This window comes from Syngnathus leptorhynchus, chromosome 1 (genome assembly GCF_054491065.1).
Source record: "Syngnathus leptorhynchus isolate UIUO chromosome 1, UIUO_Slep, whole genome shotgun sequence".
Classification (NCBI taxonomy): Eukaryota; Metazoa; Chordata; class Actinopteri; order Syngnathiformes; family Syngnathidae; genus Syngnathus; species Syngnathus leptorhynchus.
This window is the reverse complement of record NC_141195.1, coordinates 12,266,475-12,290,075: the sequence shown is the minus strand read 5'-3', so window position 1 is coordinate 12,290,075 and position 23,601 is coordinate 12,266,475. Positions and strand designations below refer to the sequence as shown.

The window sequence follows — 23,601 nt, the reverse complement described above, 5'->3', positions numbered from 1 at the left end:
AATCAAACGAAAGCCACTTAACAGAGATTAACACATAATTATTTTGTTTTTATTTACACTATATTACCCCCTCTCCCAAAAAAATACAGAATTTCAGACACTTTGGTTTCTTTTTACCCTGATTTTGTTGACGATCCACACTAAAACTCTTGCACTTAACTAATGTAAGGCACAAACCGCCATAACACATTCAACTCTGGATCCATGAGACTCAAATTAGAAAATGGCACAGAGAATTGCACTGTAGACCTGTATGGTAGTGGTTTCCCAAAACGGAACTGTATCATAATAGTCTTCTGCTTTCCTTCATGGATTCTTACAGCGCCATATCATAGAGAGGCCCTCTTTGCACAAACCAGTACTTCATGATGCACCATGCTCCACATCTTGAGGAGTTCTTGGGCACTCAGTTTGTGTACCACAATGAGGTTCTTGTAAAAGCACGGTTCACTATTCATGGGGCTCACCCTGCGCCTGGTAATGCCGAAGGTCCTGAAGCCGGAGTGCATCTCCGGGCTCAGGCGTAGCCTCTGCAAACACATGCCCAGAAAGACATCGTCAATTGGGTACAGTTCCAGGTCCTCGGAGACCACAAAGAGCTTCCTGGCCAGCTGGGAAGACATGAGGAACCCCCCTCCCCCCACATAAGGAGGGTATGGCTTATCGAAGAGCTCCCTGGGGATGTAATATTTACTCTGTCTGTTCCGGATGGGAATGGCCTTGGAGATGGTGTCCCCCACAAATAGGTTAGTCTCCCTGTGCTCCTCCACTTTGAAGTTGATTAGGTCCAGTAGGTTGTCGGTGTTCACAAAAACATCGTCATCCCCTTTGAATATAAACTGCACGTCTGGGCAGTAGATGTGGAACCATTTGAGAAAGTTGACTTCTTTCAGGGTCAAGTTGAAAAAAGTGTCCATGAAATCCCACTGCAGGATGTCCCCGTAGATCTTGTCCTCATACTCGATCAGCTTCTGAAGGTTCTTGCCGTCTTTGCCAACGGAGGGACTCCCCAAAAGAAAGAGGGTCTTTATGCTCTTCCCTTCCACTGTGTGCTCCCTGCCCCAGGTTTTGCGAACCGCCTCGCGTCGATCATGCTCCTCAATGACGGACTTGACCACCATGAGGAGGTGCACCGCTCCCTCAGTAGCTGTGCACTTCTCCGGGTGGTTGATGAGCATCGGGAAGTACCTGCAGTGGCGGTGCAGAACGAACTGGTGAAACCTCGGGTCCAACCTCTGGAACCAGTCCTTCGTCCTTACCGCTGCGTCCTCGCTGCAGTTTAGCACCTGCGCGTCCCAGAAAGGAGCGCTCCGATTGGAGCGCCTCTGCGCCTCGCGTGCGCTCGGAACTATAGCATGGTTATGGCTCGTAAAAGTGGGCTTGCTGCCCTTCTTCTTTAACCAAGAACACTCCCTGCACCAGTCGGCGTGCTTCACATACGTGCCCGTAGTGTCCTTCTCGGGGAATTTGAGCTTGTGGAGCAAAAGTAGCGAGGCGAAGAAGAGGGAGAGACTCAGAAGAGGCTTCAGCAAACCTAGCCGCTTTCTCCGAAAAAGCTGTTCCATGATGCTCAATGCAGTGGAAAGAGGATCTCCAACACTTCTCCTAGGACCACCATCGTGATTCCTCTTCAACTTTGTGTCTCTTGTCTCCAGCACTCCCTCTCGTGTGACCCCCCAGGGCCCCTGCGCAGACTGATAACAGGATGCGCTGACATCGATGTGGCCCCGGGGCTCTTTTTGGTCATGGTGGAGACGTTATGGTCGGTTTTCAAGGATGGGCAAATGCTGTCGGCCACGTCACTTGTGCCCCAAACTTCTCTAGTCTTGGCGACGCACGCAAGCACGCACGCACGCACGCACGCACGCAAGCACACAGACCCAGCCCCCTTTATACTCACTTTTCTCCTTCCAAATATTTCCTCCCCATCCTACATTTTGCTATCAGGTGTCCACAAGTTTAATACCTAATGTACATATTTGACCAAAAGCGAAGGGAAAGTTCACACTTGGTATTTAACGTAATTTTGATTTAAGTGTGTACAGTTAACAGGCATTCTAATAACTATTTCCACTTGCCATTCATTTAATTTTACAGTGACTCTTTTGCCAATTTGCATAAGCGTCTATTACATTATCCATTGTTTCTACCGAATAAAAATTCATTATGCGTTATAATATACTTGGATACTAAATGCAATGTTAATTCGGTCGATGTATTCATATTTTAGCAATTTTTCCGTTTTTGCACATCATTTGCCTCTATCTCGAACAGGTCGTGAACCCAGCCACGAAAACAATACCGTTTATTTGTAAGAAATGAAAACAAAAACAAATGTTAACGAGAGTAAATTTCCGTTGTTTAATACATGACCGACATCTCTTTGTCGCGCACTGCCACCTAGTGTACAGCAACCATGAAGGGCAGTCTTTGCTACAGTAATATCTAGTTCAGCCAAGTGAGTCGTTTCCAATCTTTGTATAAAATATCCACTATCCTAACGCCCAACCAAGTTTTTTTTTTTAAAATAAACTCACTCACTTGAATGAAAAAAAACAACCCAAAGCAATATTCAACGACGTCGCGAAACTCACTCTAAATTTTAATATTATTTAGGGTACTCAGTTTGTCCTTTAAAAACCTTTATATGTTTTGAAAATGAATCAAGGGGCACTCAGAGTGTTTTGCGCAGCTAAATTACCAGCCCCGAGTGTTCATTTTCATAACGGACTTAAAATACGTCATCACGCCCTGTCCTGAATGTGAACCCACTGCAGGAAATACGCAAGAGCGGAGTAGCCGAGGCTCTGCCAAGGCCACCAGATCTAAGAAAACAACGTCATACCGAGAAGACATTATTGGTCGGATGTAAAGCCAAAGTCGCTTAGAAGTTTAGAAGTCGTTTGAATCGACGATGCATAAGGTCAGTGTATGGGTGATTGTTAATTGACAACTTAAGTCGTTTAAGATGACTAGTTGCTTTAGCAGCGTTAGCATGAAGTGTACCGAGACCACACAAGCCCCCCTCACTCAGTCTTTCCCAACGACTGTTCCGCGGCACACTGGTGGGAAATTGTCCTATATTAATGACGGAATGCATTGTAAACAGGATCGCCAAACCACTGGTCAGTTAGCGCAAGGCCTGGTCAGTCACTTGCTAATCGCACGTTCGTGGCTAATTGGAAAATCTCGAGATTTCATGTGTGGGTACTTGGCACCTTCTCTGTGATAACCACTCAGCTGCTGTCAGAACAGCAGGGCGTCTTTAAACGTGTTATTGTTGTTATTGCCGCAGTATTCATAGTCTATAACAGTAAACATGTTGATTCTTTTGGAATTTAAATCACAATCACATTCAATCCTTTATTCCTTACACTGCCTAAAACATTTTTAAAAACGGTCACTTTTAATGGAAATGAAAACAGTACAATAAACTAAATGAAATACAAATAAAAAAAACATTCATTTTATTTTTTCAATTCAACTCTTACTATGTATTCAGAATACAATTTCATTTATAGGGCACCTTCACAACGGCTTTTGTTGTAACATAACTAATTTTAATATAAAATCTGGTGTAACAACAGATTTTTAGGGGGGTGTGCTTTGTGATTTTTTTCCAATGAAAAGTTGTGCCTTGAGCATTTTAGCCAACTTGACACGACCTTGGTCATGTGAGCAAAGGTCACGCTGTATAGTATACCCACACAGTCATTAAAGTCTTAATCAAGACAGTGCTTTAGAATGATAAATCAATTGATGGAAGATCAAAAGCTGATACTCAAGTCTAAGCGGCTGTTTTTATTGCAGATGCCTGGTCAACTCAATGACTTAAAGCACAGAAAGAGGAAGAACATGTTTGAGGCCACACACACTCAACAGGTTGGTTTACTCGGTGCTACTTCATGTACAAGATTGTGTTGATTCCATCATCGGGTTTTTTTTTGTCATGAAATGTGTTCTTGTCTGGTCAGGCCAGCCTCTGTAAGGTATGCCCTGTCTTTTATGTGGCTCACAGGGTTCTGCCATAAGGAGGAAATGCGTGAAGAGTCAGAAGACGCACTCTGCAGCAGAGAGCAGCTCAGCTGGCGGTGACGCCGAAAGACTGTCACGTATCAGCTGTGAGTGCCTCCAGATCGCGGGCAGGCGGCGATGCTCGGCATCTCCTCTGCTGGACGAACAGGAGGGAAAGGAGAATGCGCTTAGGTCGGCTCTTGTGCTGGACAACTGCGCATGGTACGATGTACGGGGTGGCCTAGAGGCTGCTGAGGGCATGGATTGTGAAGAAACAGACAAAAACGTGTTCCCTGATGACGACAGCAACCAGATTCTTCCTGTGGAGCAGTTCTTTGGAAATCTGGACGCTATACAGGTAAGCCATTGGTTTTTCCTCATAATATGTTGCACACAAAAAATGTCTTTTTCATCCGGCAGGACTTTCCTCAGAGAACACCAGTGACTTCTTCCCGTCATCAGAAGCAGCGCAGACGGCGGCATTACTTTGCTCGGGAGGACAGTGACGAAGGTGATGAGGAGGCAGACCTCGAAGTCACGCCAAAAGATGATGGCAGCAGCACTTTGTGAAGACATTCACCTCTGATGAACTTTGAAGCACTTAGCAAAAGCGGCCAAGAGAAATGTATTTTGTCAACTCGATTGTCACAAGCATCAAGGTAATTGGACCTTTTTTTTGGGTGCTGTAGATGACATTTGAGGAAACATCCCACTTTGAAACGCAGTACTACCTGCTAGCAATTTATTAGCGCTGTTGAGGACGTTGATGAGCGAAGCGACCTCAAGACAAGCCAACTTGGATAACTGCACACAGTTGTAACAAACCCAATCATTGGGATCACTAAAGTGTTATTTGTGAATATTTAACTTCATTCCCCCCACAATTCAATGACCTAGCGACACACACGTCCACAACACCACACAGTGTGAATGTTGAAATGTTACTTATTCAGGTTCCCTAAGATAAAAATGCATTTTATTCAAAGTGGTGTCATAACATATTGAAGGTGCTATTTTTAACAAATTGTAATGGCAAGGTAAATGAAAAAGGTTTTAGGTTCAGATTGAAGTCCTTTTAAGCAATAAAATGACACCTTTGCATCACTAAGATTGTTAAAAATGTAATGCGGGATGATGCAACGTTAACCGGGCATCATATCAAGCAACCACACCAAGAATGTATTGAAAATAAGCATTTATTTTTTTATTTCACATTTAGGCATCTTTAACACTGTACATCTTTGTATATCAAATCATATTTCTTCATGTATATCTCATGACACATTGTTGTGTTTGTTAACCCCCCCAAAAAGTCACTCAAAAACGTTAACTTGTGATCAAGTCATCTCTGAGCTTCATAGCTGTTGAAGACAGTGTCTCAAGCAGATTGATCTGAACATCTACATGTTTTGTATATTTATACTTTTTTTACTCCATGCCTTATTCATGGTAAATGTTTTTCACATTGTACTATGCAACGTTCAGACTGAGTGATTGTCAAACTCAGCAGTCATTGTAAGCATTGAATGCAGTAAACATTACTGTGCCAAGTCTAACGACAAATTGCCCTGTTTTATGTTTTCCTGCTTTGGTTAAGGCGGCTGCAAAGTGATGTCTTGTCATTCCTTGAGAAAAAGCGGAGTAGGTGATCAAAGCGGTTAAAATAGTGAGGTCATTTTGTTGGAAATCAAAAATGTTATGAATTCATTCTAAGCGCATCTTTTTCCGCTGGTGCTTTCTTTTAAAGATCTTGTTTGGGTCACATGGCACGTTGTGGGCTTCCTTCTTGTGGCACACGATGTGGACCAGCTTCAGGTTGTCCCGTGTAAAAAGCAGTCTATAGAAGTAGGTCAAATTGATGTCATCACTTGTATGATTCTGCAGCGCTTCCAGTAGCTCTGGAATGATGGTACGCTTCTTTTCAATCCTGGATAAACAAAAGGTGAATGTTTTTCCTGTGCATTTTTCTTATTTACATACTTTATATTGTCCTGACATTTCTTCAGATCTCTCTGGAAATGCTGTGGATATATTGTCAGTGCAGTCCAAGTGTCCAACCTGTGGTCCAGATTCCAAGTGCTGAACAGGATGCGGCTCTCTCTGCTGCTGTACGGGTTGATGGAGTGGAGTGACACACATTTGGCCTGGTCATAAGGGCCCTGGGGGTGCAAGTGTACAAGAAGTGCCTCAGAAATTCTGCCTTTCCAAAAGATGACACCGATCAGCTCAATACCATGCAGGTGAACCAGCCCTCACGGGTACACAGTCGCCGCGTCTCCTTTTGAGTGCGGTCAAAGTAGCAGCCATTGTATTTGTCCAACTTGAGCATCTGCGAGATGCTCTCCACCGCTTGCAAACACTCTTTTCGGACTTTAGCTTTCTGCACTGATTTGGTGGCTTCATCCAACTGTTAACAGACAAGAAACGCGTATTGTGCGGTGGTACACATTAGAACAATTGCAGGCTTCACCTCTTTCATGTAGCTTCTTATCCTGCTTTCACAGTTGTATTTCAAGTAGGTAGACTTGGTCTTGAAGCGAGACTCCACGCCTGGGTGGAAAACAATTTTTGAAGAATATTAAAATGTGATTTTATTATTCTAGGAATAGTTCGACTGTATTTTAACTATGGAATTGATTACTTGGAATGGGAAAATAGTGGGGGGGGGGGATCCATCCTTACCCCTGAACCAGTCTTCATCCTCATCTCTGCTCTCCAGCTCTGATCTGTCCTCGAGGTTCCGTAGAAGGTCGCTCAGGATTTTCTGCCTCTTGGGAGATTTCTCTCCCGTAAGGAGGCCCTTCGCCGCTCGGACGAGGTCCTTGGTGTGCTGGTACGAGCTCAGTAACTGGGCAATGTCACATGCCGCTGATGAAAGATGTGTTGACATGTCATTCATCATGCTTCCGAATTGGAGGTCGAGTGAAGGCCCAGCCAGGAGAAGACCTTTCACTTACCTCCGCCCCATGTCTGATCTTTGCAGAGGACAACAAGTTCTGTATTGTCAGGCAAAGTTCCGAAAAATTCTTCTGTCACCGTTGTGCCATCTTCGTACAAACAAAGATTTGCACCAGAAAGTGGCAACTGTAAAACAACAGAACAGAGAGAGCATGGTTACAAAATGCGCGCAATGAACTAGCGTGGCGGTAAGATTACGTCACAAGGCACGCTCCGTTACCTCCGCACTTGAAGTTTGTATATTTCGCACAAAAAGTGACATTAATACATATATTTACACATTTTATGATCCATAAGGTATTGTTGATGTTCTTAAACTTTGCACAAGAGATTGCTATGATTTTTAGGAGTGCATTGTGTGTACGTGTGTGTACGTAACGATCGCCACATCCTTATTTTGTTTCGGAGAAAATAATAATTAAAAAAAATTAAGCGGTGCAGTTCACACCAGTTTAAAACGAAGCACGAAGATAACGACGAACCTCTAATATGTTGCAACCCTTTTTAAGGAGTTCCTTAACGTTTCTCGCTGCAACGCCATACTTCCTGTTATCGTCGAGGCTTCTGATTTTGAAAGGCCTGCTTTTTTTGAAAAGCCCAAACATTTGGCTGCTTATCTGCACAAGTCTTGTCTACCGGCCAGTACTCGCATTCTTGTGCGCTTGTTTGTCGACTTCAAGCCATTTGCAAGGAACAAAACGATAACGCCTTTACCGCAGATTTGCAGGTCGCTTTCGTTGCCATGTTGTGTGTGGCAAGGTATTACACGTGTCAGATGTAAAATATTTGGCCATTCATATTTTGCGACCTGAACATGCGAACTTTAATATTTAATATGCTTTCGTGCTAATAGGCATTATTAGTAGTTTGCAATGATGAATTGTTTTACATCACTAAATAAAAAGACAATAAATGAAAGTCAGTCATATAGAAAATTTCATGCCATATTTCAGGTTTTGACAAATTCAATTTAATACATTTAATACGAGTATTTTGCTTCTGTTTCCTCCCACTTTCCAAAATCATGTATGCTAGGCCAATTGACCTCTCCAAATTTTCCGTAGGTATGATTGTGAGTGTGAATGATTGTCTACCTGTGCCCTGCAATTGGCTGGCAACCAGTTCAGGGTGTCCCCCGCCTACCGCCTGAAGACAGTTGGGATAGGCTCCAATTTGCCCGCGACCCTCGTGAGTATAAGCCATTCAGATAATGAAAGGATGGTTAAGACTATTTCAATATTTACCATCAGTGTTTCAGTCATAAACATTCAGAAAATTGTTTTGTGCTACTTTCTTTGGGAGGCATAAACATTCATGAAATCATTACAAATAGATATTGTTTAGTTACCTATATGTATATTCCCTTGAAGGGATTATTTGTGCAACATAATTGATGTAATTGGGCGGCCGTGGCTCACGAAGAATAGATGTCCAATAATCAAAGTCAACTGCTTCATTCCTGCTCTGCCTGAGTCATATGTCGTCGTATTATGACTAATATAAGTAACGATTATTCACAGAAAAAAAAGAAATATGAATATATGAGAAGTCAACAAATAAAACAATTCTTTAAAAAATGAAGCGAAACACATTTGCAAAATCAGGCCAAATTGGCCTTCCTAGCCATGACTACTTGAGTTGGAGCGCAGCATGGTCACGTGATTATTACCATAGCAACCGACGCTACGCGATAGGCGACACCAAGTACGAGGTGTGACAAGCATACACACCCATCACCAAATTTTGGTCTTTGTAACACTCCACGATAAAATAGATCGCTATCTTTCACAAACTACGTCTTACTATTAATCATTAGTATATACGTTGCTGTCATAATCACAAATACGCGTGGTGCAACGTTTGATTTATTAAATGCCCCCCGTGTACAACATGGTACGACCATATTTTAACATGGCGACCCCCATGTTTCCTTCGTTGAATACCAACCACGAGTCTTTATAATTGACGTTTTCATCCTACGTTCCCCTCAAGTCTCCGATGTTGACAGGAACCTTGTTTTGTTGATGTACTGTAATCGACGACACGGTTATGTTGATCCTCTAAAAAGATCGACCGGTAGAAGAGCCCATGGCACACTGTCGTTCATGCTACTACAAGTGTGGTAAAAACAGAGGACTTCTCATCGATGGCGGACAGCTGGAGAGACGTGTTTGAGAGGGGACGTTTGATACCCCCTCCGGGGCAGATGGTGCGTCAGGCTGTGGACAGCCACCTCACTCAGTCCCGCGGCGTTCAACTCACCCTAAGTCGGCTCACGGCGGCGCACCCACCCAAGGTGAGAAGACTCACTGCTCACACTTACTAGCTCGTTCGACTGGAAGAGCTGTTGGTGTCATCGGGGTGCAGTAAAAACAAAGATGATCATATAAAAAAAGATAAACTACACGTGCAATCTCTGACTCTTGGGTATAGTGAAGCAATACGGTCGTCGCAATGGCCAAAGATTATTTATTGAGGTTGCATTTCCCTCGTAACAAAATAATCGAGGAGAGTTCCCTGATCAAACTCAACAATTCATATTCAAATAAAACTTCTCGGTTGAATTTAATCTCCATTAATCATGTCCAGCTCCACAAAAGAACCCCTCTTTTTTTCCCCAATACACATGCTTTTGACAAATAATTCACTTTTTTCCCCCCCTGTAACAGTGTTTCCCATCCTTTTGCGTGCCATAATTGCTCAGCTGCTTTCATTCATTTTTTGGTGCAATGGAACTTATTAAATACCCAACTTGTTTGTGGAGTCTTTGTTTCACCACTACTCAAATTGGGGGTCTTTAATTCTCACAGGAGACTTCAGAGGCTGAACCAGATGCCACCTACCAGCTGCGAGTGACATTCTTTGATAGAAATCATCAGTACTTCTTTGGGAGAACATGGAAGAGCAGCCCGCAGAAGATGAAAAACAATAAGATGAACCTCAATGAGGTATTTTTTTTTTTTTACACTGGACTTGATGATTTCATTACATTGACTGCTCTTGACACACAGATGCACACAAATGCAATTTCCCAATCCAACGAAATTAAACTCTGCCGGTGTCTTGATGATAGTAATACTCTTCTCCTACAGAACAAACGCCCAAACTCGTATAACCGCGAAGCCTTTTTAAGGCGAATGTAAAAGAGTTTGACCTGATTTTAACCTTCTTTTAAATTCATAGATTGCGTTATCTTATTGTAGGCAATTACTGTGCAAGAGGTGTCATATATATATATATATATATATATATATATATATATATATATATATATATATATATGTATATATGTATATATATGTATATATATACTTATATATGTTATATATATATAACTATATAACATAGTTATATATGTACATATATATACTTATATATGTTGGAAAGTATATAAGTATATATATATATATATATATAACAGTACATTGACTAGCTACAACCAATGATGAACATTTGAACCACATGTATGATAACCATCTGCATGATATGCACTGTGTCTAATATTCTAACTTAACAAAAGTGATAATATTGAATTTTAATTGACACGGTCAGATCAGTATTTATATTTATCATTGTTTTTTTTTGTTTTTGTTTTTTTGGTACATTGCAGTGTACTGCTGTCCCGTATCCTAATAAGTCCCGTTCATTATGCAGTGGAGCCTCGGTTTTCGAACGTCCCGGTTCTCGAACAATTCGGTATTCGAACAAGAAATTCGAGATTCTTTTGCTTCGGATGTTGGACGAAATTCGGTTGTCGAACCTCACAAGATGAGCCGAGAGGACCCGCATGCCAACTGACTCCGTTGTTATTACATTCTCGTTACTCTGAGGATTGCAGCAACTCTAATCATGCCTCCAAATGAAGCAAGTGGGAGCAGTAAAGCCATCCTAAAACGCAAAGACGCTCCTAAAGCAATGCGACAGTGAGCGCCCGGCCTGCGCATTGTGGTTGCGCGATCGGACAAAATTAAGCTCCCTGTGCACTGAGGTCCACTTAAATTTTGGAAAGTCCATTTGGACTTTAAAAATATTTTCTACATTTTAGCGACCGCTCTGTCACAATAATGCAACCAGCGCAGTGCAGCTGCGCGGTTGGCGGCGCGCTACGGTTGCGCATTCGGCGGTGCGCTGCAGTTGCGTCATCGAACCAAATTAAGCTCCCTGCGCACTGAGGTCCACTTAAATTTTGGAAAGTACATCAGGACTTGAAAAATATTTTCTAATTTTCAGCGACGGCTCTGTCACAATAATGCGACCAGTGCGGTGCAGTTGCACGGTCAGTGACGCGCTACGGTTGAGCGTTCGGCGGTGTGCTGCAGTTGCGCGATCGGACAAAATTAAACTTCCTGCATATTGAGGTCCACTTAAATTTTGGAAAGTAAATTAGGACTTTAAAAATATTTTCTAAATTTCAGCGACGGCTCTGTCACAATAATGCGACCAGCGCGGTGTAGTTGCGCGGTCGGTGACGCTCTACGGTTGCCCTCTACGGTTGCCCTCTACGGTTGCGCTCTACCGTTGCGCTCTACCGTTGCGCTCTACGGTTGCGCTCTACGGTTGCGCTCTACGGTTGCGCTCCACGGTTGGGCTTTACGGTTGCGCGTTTGGCGTTGCGCTGCAGTTGCGTGATTGGACAAAATTAAACTTCCTGCGTATTGAGGTCCACTAAAATTTTGGAAAATACATCAGGACTTTAAAAATATTTTCTAAATTTCAGCGACGGCTCTGTCACAATAATGCGACCAGTGCGGTGCAGTTGAGCGGTCGGTGACGCGCTACGGTTGCGCGTTCGGCGGTGCTTTGCAGTTGCGCGATCGGACAGAAATGCACAAATGAAAAACTGCTCAAAAAAGTGTGTGTGTGAGTGGGTTTCTTGGAATGGATTTTTTCCCCCCATTATTTGCAATGGGAAAACATGATTCGGAATTGAACGATTCAGTTCTCGAACAGCCTTCTGGAACGGATTGTGTTCGAAAATCGAGGCTCCACTGTAAATTCTTTTTATACTTATGTAACTAATTGAGGAAGCCAGCATTTGAAAACAAAGCTCTGACATTGTCTATTGAATACCTTTGTGACAATCAATACGGAACATTCTCAACGTATAGAATATTTTCGCCATTGTAAATGAGAAAGTGTTCTCAATTGGCTTACCTGGTAAAACATTGAATAAAAAAAAAAAGAATACATCCCTTATATCGGTGAGCACGCACCTAATTTAGATTTACTACTGATGCTCTATGACAAGCCAGTAAACCTTTATCCATATGAGCATCTGTAATCATGATACATTAACAGGGATATGTGGCGCATGTTTTGCCTAATTAGTGATATGATTAATGGCACTCATCAGTTCAGGTGACTTTTTTTTATCGGCGGTTGTCCTTACATAAAATATGTTGGGTGGAGGGCAACACAATTCCATAGTTTAGTTTAGCCTTTTATTTCTATTTGCTGCACCTGCACAATATAATGAAATCCCATACAAGAGCTGCATAGAATACTTTGATTGTGATGTTAGTTTAAGGCAAGTGACTTTGCCTGAATTTACAGTAACCGGACAGAGCGTCAGGCTCAAGCCTGAAATCCAAATCTGAAATTTTCTTCAACAAAATGAGCACTGCTGACCGCTAATAAATGTTATTCATTTTCAGTAGAGTCACACTTGAATGAAAATAGTGCAAGGGGCGATGACTGTTTTTTAAATATTTGTCATGTAATTTTTTAGTACTGTACTGTACATAATTTCATTACCAGGTGATCTGATCCGACACACACTGTCAGGCCTTTTGCTTAGCTACCATAATCCCCGTCACCTGCATATGAGACCCACAACAAGCGTTTGAATTCTATTATCCGTCTAGGGATGATGAAGATGATAATAGAAACCAGATCATGAAGTGGGCTTGACCTGCCTTTCTTCTACAGCAAGAACACCTTCCAACTGTTTAAAAAAAACATATGGGTGTCAAATCACTGTTGGATATCCAGATAATACTAAAAAGAAGCTGTATGGGCCTCTTCATTTTATCATGTCAGCTGTGATGGATTGGTTTTAATATTGTGAGAAAGGCAAATAGGGGCAGTGATTAGAGAGAGTCTATGAAACAAGATGTCTCAACAGTGAGGATTTCTGTTGTTTCTTGTCAAGTCTTGCTTTATTAGACTTTTTCTTAGCAAAGGGGCACACACAGATTGATGCTTTTTTAATATGCTGTTTTGGATGCAAGGCCACGCTTAAGGAAATTTAGTAATTCACTATATCTGTGTAACAACCATTCTTAAAATGTCTGTATTTTATTTGTCTCTTCAAAAATACACAGCTTTTGTGATGATTACTCCAAAAAAATAATGATTTACAAGCACCTTACAAAGCACATGGAGGATATGAAAACAGAATCCCAAAACATTTAGGACATTTCTTTATCATTGTAAGAGCTGTTAATTTTTCCTAAAAGGTTGTGGAAAAACTCCTTTCTATTTCTACATCTCTGTCTATATTCTAAACAATAATGTCAGGAACACATTTTATTTCGAACCATCCAAAGGCATTTAAACAAAAATAATCTAATATTAGGTGATAATGTTAATCAAAAGTAAATCTCGGCTATGCCTAAAAACCCTCACTCATGGTTTTCAACGACAGTGAATTATTTTTTGATTCCTTAAGGATATTTTTACCCTAAGTATTAACACCAAGTAAAACACTGAACAGCAGAGGGCAATGTTGTACCTTAAATGACAAAGAATGGATCAACTGAAAGAGGTACAAAAAGAATGGTGACTCCTTCCACATTATCTCTCACTGTGATCACCTCATTTAACTGTCTTCACATGGAGGAGCTGCTTTCTTCCCCGACCTGCAAAATTGTCAGGCCGACAGCAATGCTTTGGAGAAAAGGCCAATTTTGCCTCCTCCAAATTTTTTTTGGGACTCTCTAAATGCTATTAGGCATGGACGTAATAGAGAAAAGAGCATGTGCATGTTTGGACCACTTTTCTAACCATTGGCATATTATCTGAAAGGAATAATGACATGAATTTCCATTGGTCAGGTTCAACCCGGCTATAAACTTCTATCGCACTTGCTAACAAAAGTCCTTAAATACTGCAGTATGGTTTGGTATTGTACATAGTTTTCACAACTTGTGTTGTGGCTCAAAATAGCTGACGCGGGCATTACGGTGTGGCGCTGCACTGTACCGAAGGGGCAAAGCTTGCCACAGAAAATGACTCAAAAGAACCCCCCCCAAAATGATTTACTGTTCTCAAGCCTTCTGTTGCCGTGTCTTAAATTAACCATAAAAGTCATTACTATTTCCTCAAACAGCCACATGATAGTAAAAAAAGACACAAAATGCCAAAATGTCCGTCCTCCATACATGTTTATACGGTCTTACATTCCTTAGTTTAATTAATTACAAGCATGGTTATTTGAAAACATCGTCATCTTAATTCAACAAAAGAAAACAAGAAACATGGTCAAATGAAAAAGCAGAACATTAAAAACAGAAATGAGCTGGAAGAGGATGAATAAACTCCAGACATGATTCATACAACCTTTGGTGTGAATGCACCGGCAGATGTACAAGAAGAAGCTGACTCCATTTACTTGCCATCAATTTGTCTGATGTTGCCAAATGTTTAAGTAACTTCAAAATGGTCCCACACTTTGGCAACATAAGTAATTAGGCCATCTATTGGTTGCTGCCAATTTTGAGATCCACTGTCTTGGTTTATCTTGGCTGAAAGATTATGATAAATCATCTCTAATGTCTAATTCATTGGTGGCGTCCCAAAACTTGGCTAAAAAACTGGAGCATACATTTATCATCATCCAATTTGTCCACCTTTGTTTATAAAAGGGTATTCCCCTGAGAATAAACCGCTTTTAAAGTTAATACAGTTCAGACTTTGGTGCAATAATGAAGTGGAGGCGCACAATAGCATTGCAAATTGGATCTGTCAGTGTAGCTGTTGTTAAAAGTGTTTTATTCTCCTAAAGAAACAAAAGCCACAAAGCATAATTTAGCTCAAGAAAAACGAGTCTCATGACTCTGTCTGGAGGTTTTCTGTCACTGTTTGCAAACCTCCCTGACTGCGAGCACGAATCACATCTATTCAAGCGTGTTTACTCGCAGGCACAATGGACGAATCTGTGCCCTTTTCCCCAAGTGTTAACAGGAGAGGTGAGATTAATTTTATGTCAACACTTCCAGTCACAAAAGGTGTTTCTAAGAGTCCTTTTGTATTGCCGTATACAATCTGCATGTCCTTGACTGAATACAAGAAAACACCTTGGAATGAAGCAGAATGTTTTCTTCTGTCCATCCATCCATCCATCCATCCATCCATCCATCCATCCATCCATCCATCCATCCATCCATCCATCCATCCATCCATCCATCCATCCATCCATCCATCCATCCATCCATCCATCCATCCATCCATCCATCCATCCATCCATCCATCCATCGGCAGTAAAAAAATTAACACACACATCTTAACCAGGGGGTCTTGTATGGTAAGATGAATAAAGCCCAATTAATAGTGTGCTATAGATGCGCATTATAAACGATATGGAAATTCCTGTGTTGATCAAGAATTTGGTTAACGTGTCCTAAGGTGAATTAGTGAATTAGTCCAGATCTGAAGGTGAAGATGCCCACTACTCCCACCCACGCACACCTCCCCCTGCTTACCCTTTTGCAGTCCACTTACATTACCTACAAATTTGCTAGTGATCCAGCAGATATGATGAAAAAAATAGTTTTGTGTTGTATTAAATACACCGTAATTCCAGGTATAGAGTGGAACAGTTTTGCCCATCATTTTTTACGCAAATAAGTCAAAGGGATCTTTTAGCTCACTTCTAAGTGCAATTAATTTACTTTTTTGTTCCTGGAGTTATTCTTGACAACACATAAGTGCAGCTACATACACGTTGTCTCTTGCATTATGCACAAGTGTATCTGTTCATATAACATCACATTCAGCTTTATTCAAACATTAAGTTATCAAACATTTCCACAAGCTGGAGGTAAAGCAGCAGGCGATGTTATGTAGTGTGAACGGGGATAAACAGAACCTGTGTCATCGTATATTTGCACTTGCATTGCTCTGTTTGCCTCTATGGATGACTGTGTGGATTGTATTGTCAGGCTTTGGAGGTCTTTACAACATTTAGCTGCTTTCAGCAATTCTCCATTCAGGCATTCGTTATTCATAGCTTTTATTTATTTATTTATTTATTTATTTATTTATTTATTTATTTACACCAACTGTACCTTTCAGAAAACTGCTCAACTATAACCTTGGAAAAGTATTTAGGTGTTTTGTATGAATACCATGTTATTAAGATATGATTTCTGTTAAATATTTGCCTGCAAATATTTTTTAGGAACTTGCCTCTCAAGTAGGAGTTGTGCTGTGAGAAATGATAGAGACGAATAAGGAATTGGAAATGCTTTTCTGCATTTGGAGAGAAGAACATTGCGATTGAGTGTAGCCATGAAACGCAACCACTAATTAGTAGTGGGGGGTCATTTGAAAGCGTTAGCCGGCAGAGTGCTGACATTTTAAAAAGAAGCAACGATAAAAGCTCTGAAAACAGCAAGGCCCCTTCAATTGTTGTCTTCTTGCGACTGATGCAGTAATGGCCTCTGCTTCCCTGTGAATTTTGTTGTTGTTGTCCTATTTTGTACCTGAGTAGAACCAGAACTGTGAGGTGGAAAAGCTGTAATATTTTGATTATCCTTGGTCAAAAGTCCTTTGATGATAATTGGAAATAGATAATACTAATGCCTTTTAAAGTTTTATTACAGGTGTAATGTGTGGGTGATGTTGGAGTATCAATATTCATGTACCTTCTCCTATGTGCATTAACCAGAGTGGTTTAGAAGATGTGGTTTTTGAAGAAATTTCACTTCTTGAGCAGGAAAAATGTTGTATACCTAAAGTGGGGTCCACACATATTGATATTTTATATCTCAACTGATTAATCAAATGTGTGAGTTTCCACGCCATAAGAGAAAAAATGCCACGTGCCTGTTTACGTCACTTATAATGTGTGTTGTACTTTAAGGTAAAGTGTGTAGTTTAAAAAATAAACCAAGTTTTGTGTGTACTGGAGAATATTAAAATCATCTTTTGAACAACCATCCCCGCTTAGGCTCATTTTATCCCTCTAATTTTAATTGTCATTTTAAATCTTGTCGAGGCGCGACAAAACCAGCCAGTCAGAGGCTGTAGAGACAGAAGGCGTAACCGAGGGGTGTTGTCAGTCGTCTGCTCGCATGCACCGCTGCTCACAGAGCCTTTCGGGCACACTAGGCAGACTCTCGTCAAGGAAGCTATCAGTTTCTCAGACAAATTATTTAACTCCATTTAAAATGTTAAAAAGACAGAATTGGACCGCTCTCTCCTTCAAGTGAAGTGTAAACATGTATTATGGTGGTTCTCCTATATGTGGATGGCGAGACACTGGTGGAGCTGGAGGGGGGGGGGGGCATGGGGGCACTAGCTCTCCTGAAATATACCCCAACGCCCCAGGTGCCTGGCCAGATAATTAACTTGTGGGTATTTTGTGAATTGTTTTCCCCACATTTTCAAAGTCAAAGTGAAAATCTGCTTTATTGTCAATTTCTTCACGTTAAGACACACAAAGAGTTCGAAATTACATTTTCTCCCGTCTCTTGTTGGTGACATTTCATGAAAGGAAAGAAAATGTGGTTGTGGCAGGACATAGGTGACTGCAACCACCGCCGCCAATGTCAGCGTCCTCACGGTCATCAGGCAAGTCAGAGAACAGCGCAAGCCTCAAGTCACTTCCTAATCAGCTATTGTTTTATTTTACGTCACAATCACAGGGTTTTAGCACAACTGAAGTCGTTCACCACACGCATACAGTAGATATACTAAAAAGTCCATAAACTGCTACTCAAATGCTACATTTAAGGCCAAGATAAAGTAATTGGAAAGTGTTTTTTTTCTCCAGCAATTAAAACCAAAATTTTGATGGGGCGGGGAGTAAATGACTATAGACTAATGCGGTTGCAGAAATATGCACACCCTCTTAATAAATAAAGTGCGGCTTCGTTCAGACTTTAACTAATCACATTCAAAGTCATTTTAAACCATTTATTAGTGCCTTTGGTTAAACCCAATACATTTTCAGATGTTCTTTTCCAGACAGATGATGATGATGCCTAAATATGCTTTGTAACAGAAGCCTGAAGGTTTTGTGCTAACAATGACAGCCATTTGGAGCTGTTCTTTATTCCTTCTACCTTTCTTGTCTAAACACCCAAAGCATGATGCTGCCACCACGATGCTTCACCGTAGATATGGTGCACTTTCAATTATGAGCATTTGCAGGAAGCTTACCTTTTGGAATTTTTGCCAAATAGTTCCACCTTGCTTTCATTGGACCATATCACATTTTCCAAACATGTTTGGGAGATTTTGTTATGGTCTAGTTGAATAGCATTTCTGCAATTGCATCGCAATTGATTAGAAAATGTTACAAGCTCGGCTACAGATGGCTGTAGCTATGTCACAGGGGAGTAAACCATCCCATTGAATGACAATGATTGGATTAGACTGCGGTGCAATAGGCCTTCTGCATCAGAACTCCTTGAAAGTTTGACGAAAACGAGTTGTGAATTGTTTGAGTGTTGTCGAGAAAGTCCAATAGATGTGGTGGACTGTGGCCAAATCCCCGCTTTTCTGGGATTGCAATTTAGAAACAGCACCAGCCACATAAAAGCGACCAGTTGACTTGCCATCTGGTATGAAAGCTCATTAGCCCAAAACGACCTAGAGGAGTCATGCTTTATACTGCTAAGTGTGCCGATAAATGACCAGCAGTGAACTCGTATCGAGTGATGTGTTTTTGTATCTTCTGTTCACGATGTTCTTTCACAAGGTATGACACTCCCTTCAGTAAATGTAGCGAGCCCATAAAATCCTCTGTGTGAAAACGCCTTATGATTGATGGACAAAGCAGCTGCTATGGCAGCACAGAGAGGCTTTCCGGGTACCTCTGTGCTTAATTCCTTTTCCCAACTGGCATGCCACACACACACACACACACACACACACACACACACACACACACACACACACACACACACACACACACACACACACACACACACACACACACACACACACACACACACACACACACAGAAAGGGAGAGTTATATGCTTCAATTATACATGGGAATGGTGGGGGCCAAGTCTTTGAGGGCTGCCGGAGAACTGATCAATATTTCAGCTCCAAAGGGACAAAACATCTAGCGGAGCAGCTGCTGCTTAACAGCTTTACACTTTGGAGTGGCACACCCTGCACCACACAGCTATAGACTGGGAACTTAAGGGAATTAATTGGCCACATGACCTGATGTCATTTTTAAGTTAGGTGAGATGTGTGGAAGGTGTTTTGCTGTTTGGCTTGTTTGTCTGTTCGAAGAAAATGATGCTGCCATTGTTCTGGAAAAGTGTTTGTTTTTCTTGTGAGTACACTGATGTTGAAAGTTACATGGTGCACAATGACAGCCGCAGGCAGATGAATGAGGACAAGACGCTTTTGAATGTGCACAATTTTTGGAAAATGCACTTTACTGATTTTGTACTTGTTTTTTTTTAAGGGCTCTACAAATAAAGCTTGGTTGAGTTGTTGTGGATACTTGTGTGTGTTTTAGACACATTGTCCATAAGCTCAGTTGTGGTGTCACAGTGAATGAAGCCTGTTTGCCCAAAATGAGTTTGTTTTCTGTATTTTATTTTCATTTTTTTCATATATGACTGAATGGCTTTGAATTATTGGCAAATTATAGTATTCTCTTTGGCGTAACACTGTTTTCCATGCATTTCTTCCATACTGCAGGAAAAGACTACTCAGAATCAAATACAGTATGTCATGACAAATGTTGACATCTGAGGTGCTTGTTTTCATTTGTGTATTAAACATACAATATTATGACTGGGTCACTACAGATATTGAGTTTTAATTTTCATAATCACTACTTCTGCAATATACAGCAATGGTGAAAAACCAGTATGCCTTTAATTGCTCCATTTACAAAAAGTTTCATTATAACTGTTCGTTTAATTAAATTATAACGTATGCGGTTTAGCAAAGTGTTTGGCCATGGTGTGGAACTGTCCACTATTTGGTCTATCTCATTTTGTACGACGAGTCAGTCCAAAATACTAAGCAACTAGGTCGATAGATTTTGGTCAAATTTAGACCAGGATTATTTCACTTCAGATTTACACTGTACCTAACTGCTCTTGCCTGTCACTTAAATATTCCAGATTGTTGGGCTGCGCTTGCCCTTGCACGTACGTGCACATGCCCCCCACTCCCCCACCCACCACACAGTGCCTGCAGACTGACTGTGGGGCATTTCAAACCGACTAAATGTCAGGCGACCAAAACCTGGGTGAAAAACCAAGACTTTACCAAGTGGGAACTGAAATCTGTGAGATGTTTCATTCTGTAGGATATGTTGGCATGTGCAGCACTAGGCGGAGGAAGTAGTAAATATATACATAATGGGAGCCCGGGATGACAACTTTAAGTTTGCACTTATGACCAGTGGAAGGTAGCCTCAAGGAAATATTCAAATCTCTATTGCTTTCTTGTTTACATCTTTCTACTTGAAACTGGATGGTGTTGTGATTGAGGGTGTAGGGCCTCTCAGGACTTCTGTGAGTCAAGAGTTCAGCTTCCAGACTCATTTATTTCTCTACGTCAGTTCTCAAGCTATCATCCATCTTTGTTTGTGTCTGTCCATGGAGGCCAAAGTATTTACCTCACAAAATGTAATTTAGTAAATATTGTACATACTATTACCGACAATTCATTGCCTTCCTTTATTTTCAAATCATTTTTACACAACTTGACACATAGCTTTGGAGTACTGGCATACTTGTCTAAAGAATTGCTCAAGATCAGCTGAAATTCACGGTTGCTGTCAATTGTAACGGATTTACAGGCCCGCCGTTAATCAGGTAATCAATTACCCATGCAATCGCTCACTGAACTATTTATGTCGTAATTTGCCCCCAAAGCATTTTGCAAATGCTAAAACCTCCAGTTTTTAAAACACAACTCAATACCAAAGTTTGATTGCCTTGCATGTGGTGTGGGGTCTCTAATACAATGACAAGCATGTCAAACCTTAAAATACCCCTGGAATTTTCCAGTCGTTTGCCCTGACACCTCATATCAGGAATCATGATTTATAAAATCATCAGTCAACATCAAACACTGATCTGTAATTTTTCACAACATCAGTGTTTTTTCTCATGCCACAAATGTTAAACATAAAATGTGCTTCAATAGCCAATTTATTTAAGCATGTAAAGCTCTCTTTCCTTGCTGGGTATAAATTGCATCATTGTCACCCTCTCTCCTTGGAGGGACTTCATATATGTACGTACATGATATTGGGCTGTGAATTCAGTAATTACTGAAGTCATTTTATCTTTGGCTGATAAGTCATTTAGCTTCTCCTTGTCCTCCATCTGTTGTTGTCTCTACATCTTTTTCCTCTTCCTTTATCCATCTTGGAAGATGGGCACATAATCATTGTTTTTATGCAAATAAAGTAATCATTATTGTCAGATAGCACACATTTAGGTTTGTACGTTCGCCATATTCATTCGACCTATTAAATAGACGTTACAAGTTCCAGAATTTCATTTCATTATTATTTCCATATGTATAGCTTGAAAGGTTTGTCAAGAAATAAAAGTTTCTGGTATAATGTTTAACGAAACCATGCCATAGATACAGTAAAATGTTCAGAATTATGATCAAGTCAACCAACACAAAGTCAACCAAAGTCTTACAAGTACAACCAGACTACGAACCACTACGATTAATCTTTATCAAGGGCAGTTATTTTGAATGATATCTGAATATTTAAGGAAACCTATTAATAATTGTGCCCATTTGAACGTTATTTGAATTTTTGTACCGCATATTGGGGCTCTCATCCAGAAAATTTGTCTTTCCTGGAATCTAATTTTGCACTTACATATATTCTACTTGGGTCACTCTTTACATTCTCGGTGTATGTCTGCTGATGTGTACAGTATGTCCAGGCTGACTTGTATCAGCTGTGGTGCTGTCACAAAAGCTCCTGTAATTTCCTCTTTCCCTCATTCACACAACCATCTCCTCCCTTCAAATTAACTGACAGCCGTAGAATTTCCTTGTTATCTGCGCAACTATCTAATCTTTCCAAATCCAGTGGCAGCCATAGAATTTTGCTCTGAGAGGATGTGAAATGTAACCTGCTGATTTTGTGCCAATGAAACAACTCTTTTACTCACTATTTGTTGGCAATGCATTACAAACCTTGTATGAACGCTTTACGACCGAGAATCCTCTGGCGTGAACATCCTTGCGCATCTTCATAGAACTTTGTCTTATAACAGCAAAATCTCAGGGCATAGTCGTGTGGAAGTCAACACTAAAGTGAGCGTTTGTAATTGCTCTCATAATGTATCAAAGCGGAATTTTGGTTTTATGTAGGCCACCCTTTCAGTGCTGCAAAATATCAGACTTTAATCTCGGACATACACATGTATGCATAAGTGGAGAATTTCTATGAACTGGTGTAAATGGGCGCATCACAGGGGCCTGGGTAGTTGTTATAATCACAGTCAGGTTGTCCTTGAGTGAAAGATTGAGTGTGTGAACAAGGCAACTTTGAATTTAAAGCTATCAGTGCTGCTTCCTGCCCAAGGGCAGCCATCGTTGCCCACACCAACTTTTTGGTTTTTGGGAGACTTTTGAATAATATTTTTTTTTCTGAACAATTGTAAAGCCTCAGGGACTCAATTATTACTGTGACTGATTTATTTTCTCCAGCTCCTCTGTTATCATATTCATAACCATCCGGTCAGTTCAACAGAAATTGAGCACGTGCTTTATGGGACTTCTTTCACCCACTCCCATTTCTGTTTTCTTTCCATTTGCCAGAAATTGCAAGAGAATCAATTTGGACATGTATCAAAGCAGTGAGAAAAAGATGAAAAAGAAATTGGACCTTTTTACTGGGAACTCTGTTTGGAACAATGTTCACATCTGGATTACCCTGAGTCTCTGGACTCTGATCTGTGACTACAATGCAATTTTCCACACTGTGAAGTACCAGATAGCATTGGAATTAATGTATTTGTAAAGGTTCAAGAAAGGTTCAGTTAAATGTGCGTCTTCTGTTTGGAAAGGAAATTGCATGGAAGCCTTTCAATACTGAATGATAGACAGTATGAATTGTCTGAAGGCTGAATGCTCCCGTTTGTTTCTTGAACTTGACAGAAACATGCTGCATGTTGAAAGGGGAAGTCAATCCCCGAATTTTCTGTACAATATGTGGTATGTGCCCTCCCTAGTTTAAACACAGCATTGCGTATGTGGAATTTGAGTTCAGCAGCAAAACTCACCGGTTGTTATCCACCTCTGCGGGCACTTGATGTCCACCGAAAATGACAGTTGACAGAATCACAGTTGCCAGGTCATAACCAATCACAGCTCAGCTTCAGAAAGCAGGTGAGCAACTATTGATTGAGACCTGGCAACTGTGATGTCGTTTTCAATCGACAGCAA

General features: G+C 40.9%; 4 protein-coding genes across 6 annotated transcripts in view; 2 read left to right on the top strand and 2 right to left on the bottom strand.

Annotated features, from left to right (window-relative positions):
• Window positions 1-18: 18 nt before the first annotated feature.
• Window positions 19-1,761, bottom strand: b3gnt7l (UDP-GlcNAc:betaGal beta-1,3-N-acetylglucosaminyltransferase 7, like). The gene has a single exon (XM_085917248.1). The coding sequence runs from the start codon at window positions 1,563-1,565 to the stop codon at window positions 330-332; it is 1,236 nt and encodes a 411-aa protein (XP_085773374.1). The 5' UTR covers window positions 1,566-1,761; the 3' UTR covers window positions 19-329.
• A 985-nt stretch (window positions 1,762-2,746) lies between these two features.
• c1h1orf174 (chromosome 1 C1orf174 homolog) lies at window positions 2,747-5,952 on the top strand. Its single transcript, XM_085923913.1, has 4 exons — window positions 2,747-2,923; window positions 3,811-3,882; window positions 4,019-4,372; window positions 4,435-5,952. The coding sequence occupies exons 1-4, from the start codon at window positions 2,915-2,917 to the stop codon at window positions 4,582-4,584; spliced, it is 585 nt and encodes a 194-aa protein (XP_085780039.1). The 5' UTR covers window positions 2,747-2,914; the 3' UTR covers window positions 4,585-5,952.
• On the bottom strand, window positions 5,189-7,742 carry dffb (DNA fragmentation factor, beta polypeptide (caspase-activated DNase)). 3 transcript variants are annotated; one of them, XM_085923891.1, is made up of 7 exons: window positions 7,687-7,742; window positions 6,972-7,098; window positions 6,697-6,882; window positions 6,485-6,564; window positions 6,248-6,421; window positions 6,073-6,173; window positions 5,189-5,941 (listed from the first exon to the last, which is right to left on the bottom strand). In XM_085923891.1, the coding sequence occupies exons 1-7, from the start codon at window positions 7,714-7,716 to the stop codon at window positions 5,719-5,721; spliced, it is 921 nt and encodes a 306-aa protein (XP_085780017.1). In that variant the 5' UTR covers window positions 7,717-7,742; the 3' UTR covers window positions 5,189-5,718. The 3 variants fall into 3 exon arrangements, with proteins under 3 accessions (XP_085780017.1, XP_085780009.1, XP_085780025.1); XM_085923883.1 differs by lacking the exon at window positions 7,687-7,742 and adding an exon at window positions 7,455-7,669 and having other exon boundaries at window positions 5,190-5,941; XM_085923899.1 differs by lacking the exon at window positions 7,687-7,742 and adding an exon at window positions 7,455-7,669 and having other exon boundaries at window positions 5,816-5,941; window positions 6,011-6,173.
• Window positions 7,743-9,056: 1,314 nt separating this feature from the next.
• nphp4 (nephronophthisis 4) overlaps window positions 9,057-23,601 on the top strand; it is a 104,921-nt gene continuing 90,376 nt past the window's right edge. Inside the window, exons 1-2 of the mRNA XM_085919860.1 lie at window positions 9,057-9,268; window positions 9,783-9,920. Of these exons, the coding sequence (XP_085775986.1) occupies window positions 9,119-9,268; window positions 9,783-9,920 (288 nt within the window). The 5' untranslated portion in view covers window positions 9,057-9,118. The remainder of the gene's footprint in view (window positions 9,269-9,782; window positions 9,921-23,601) is intronic.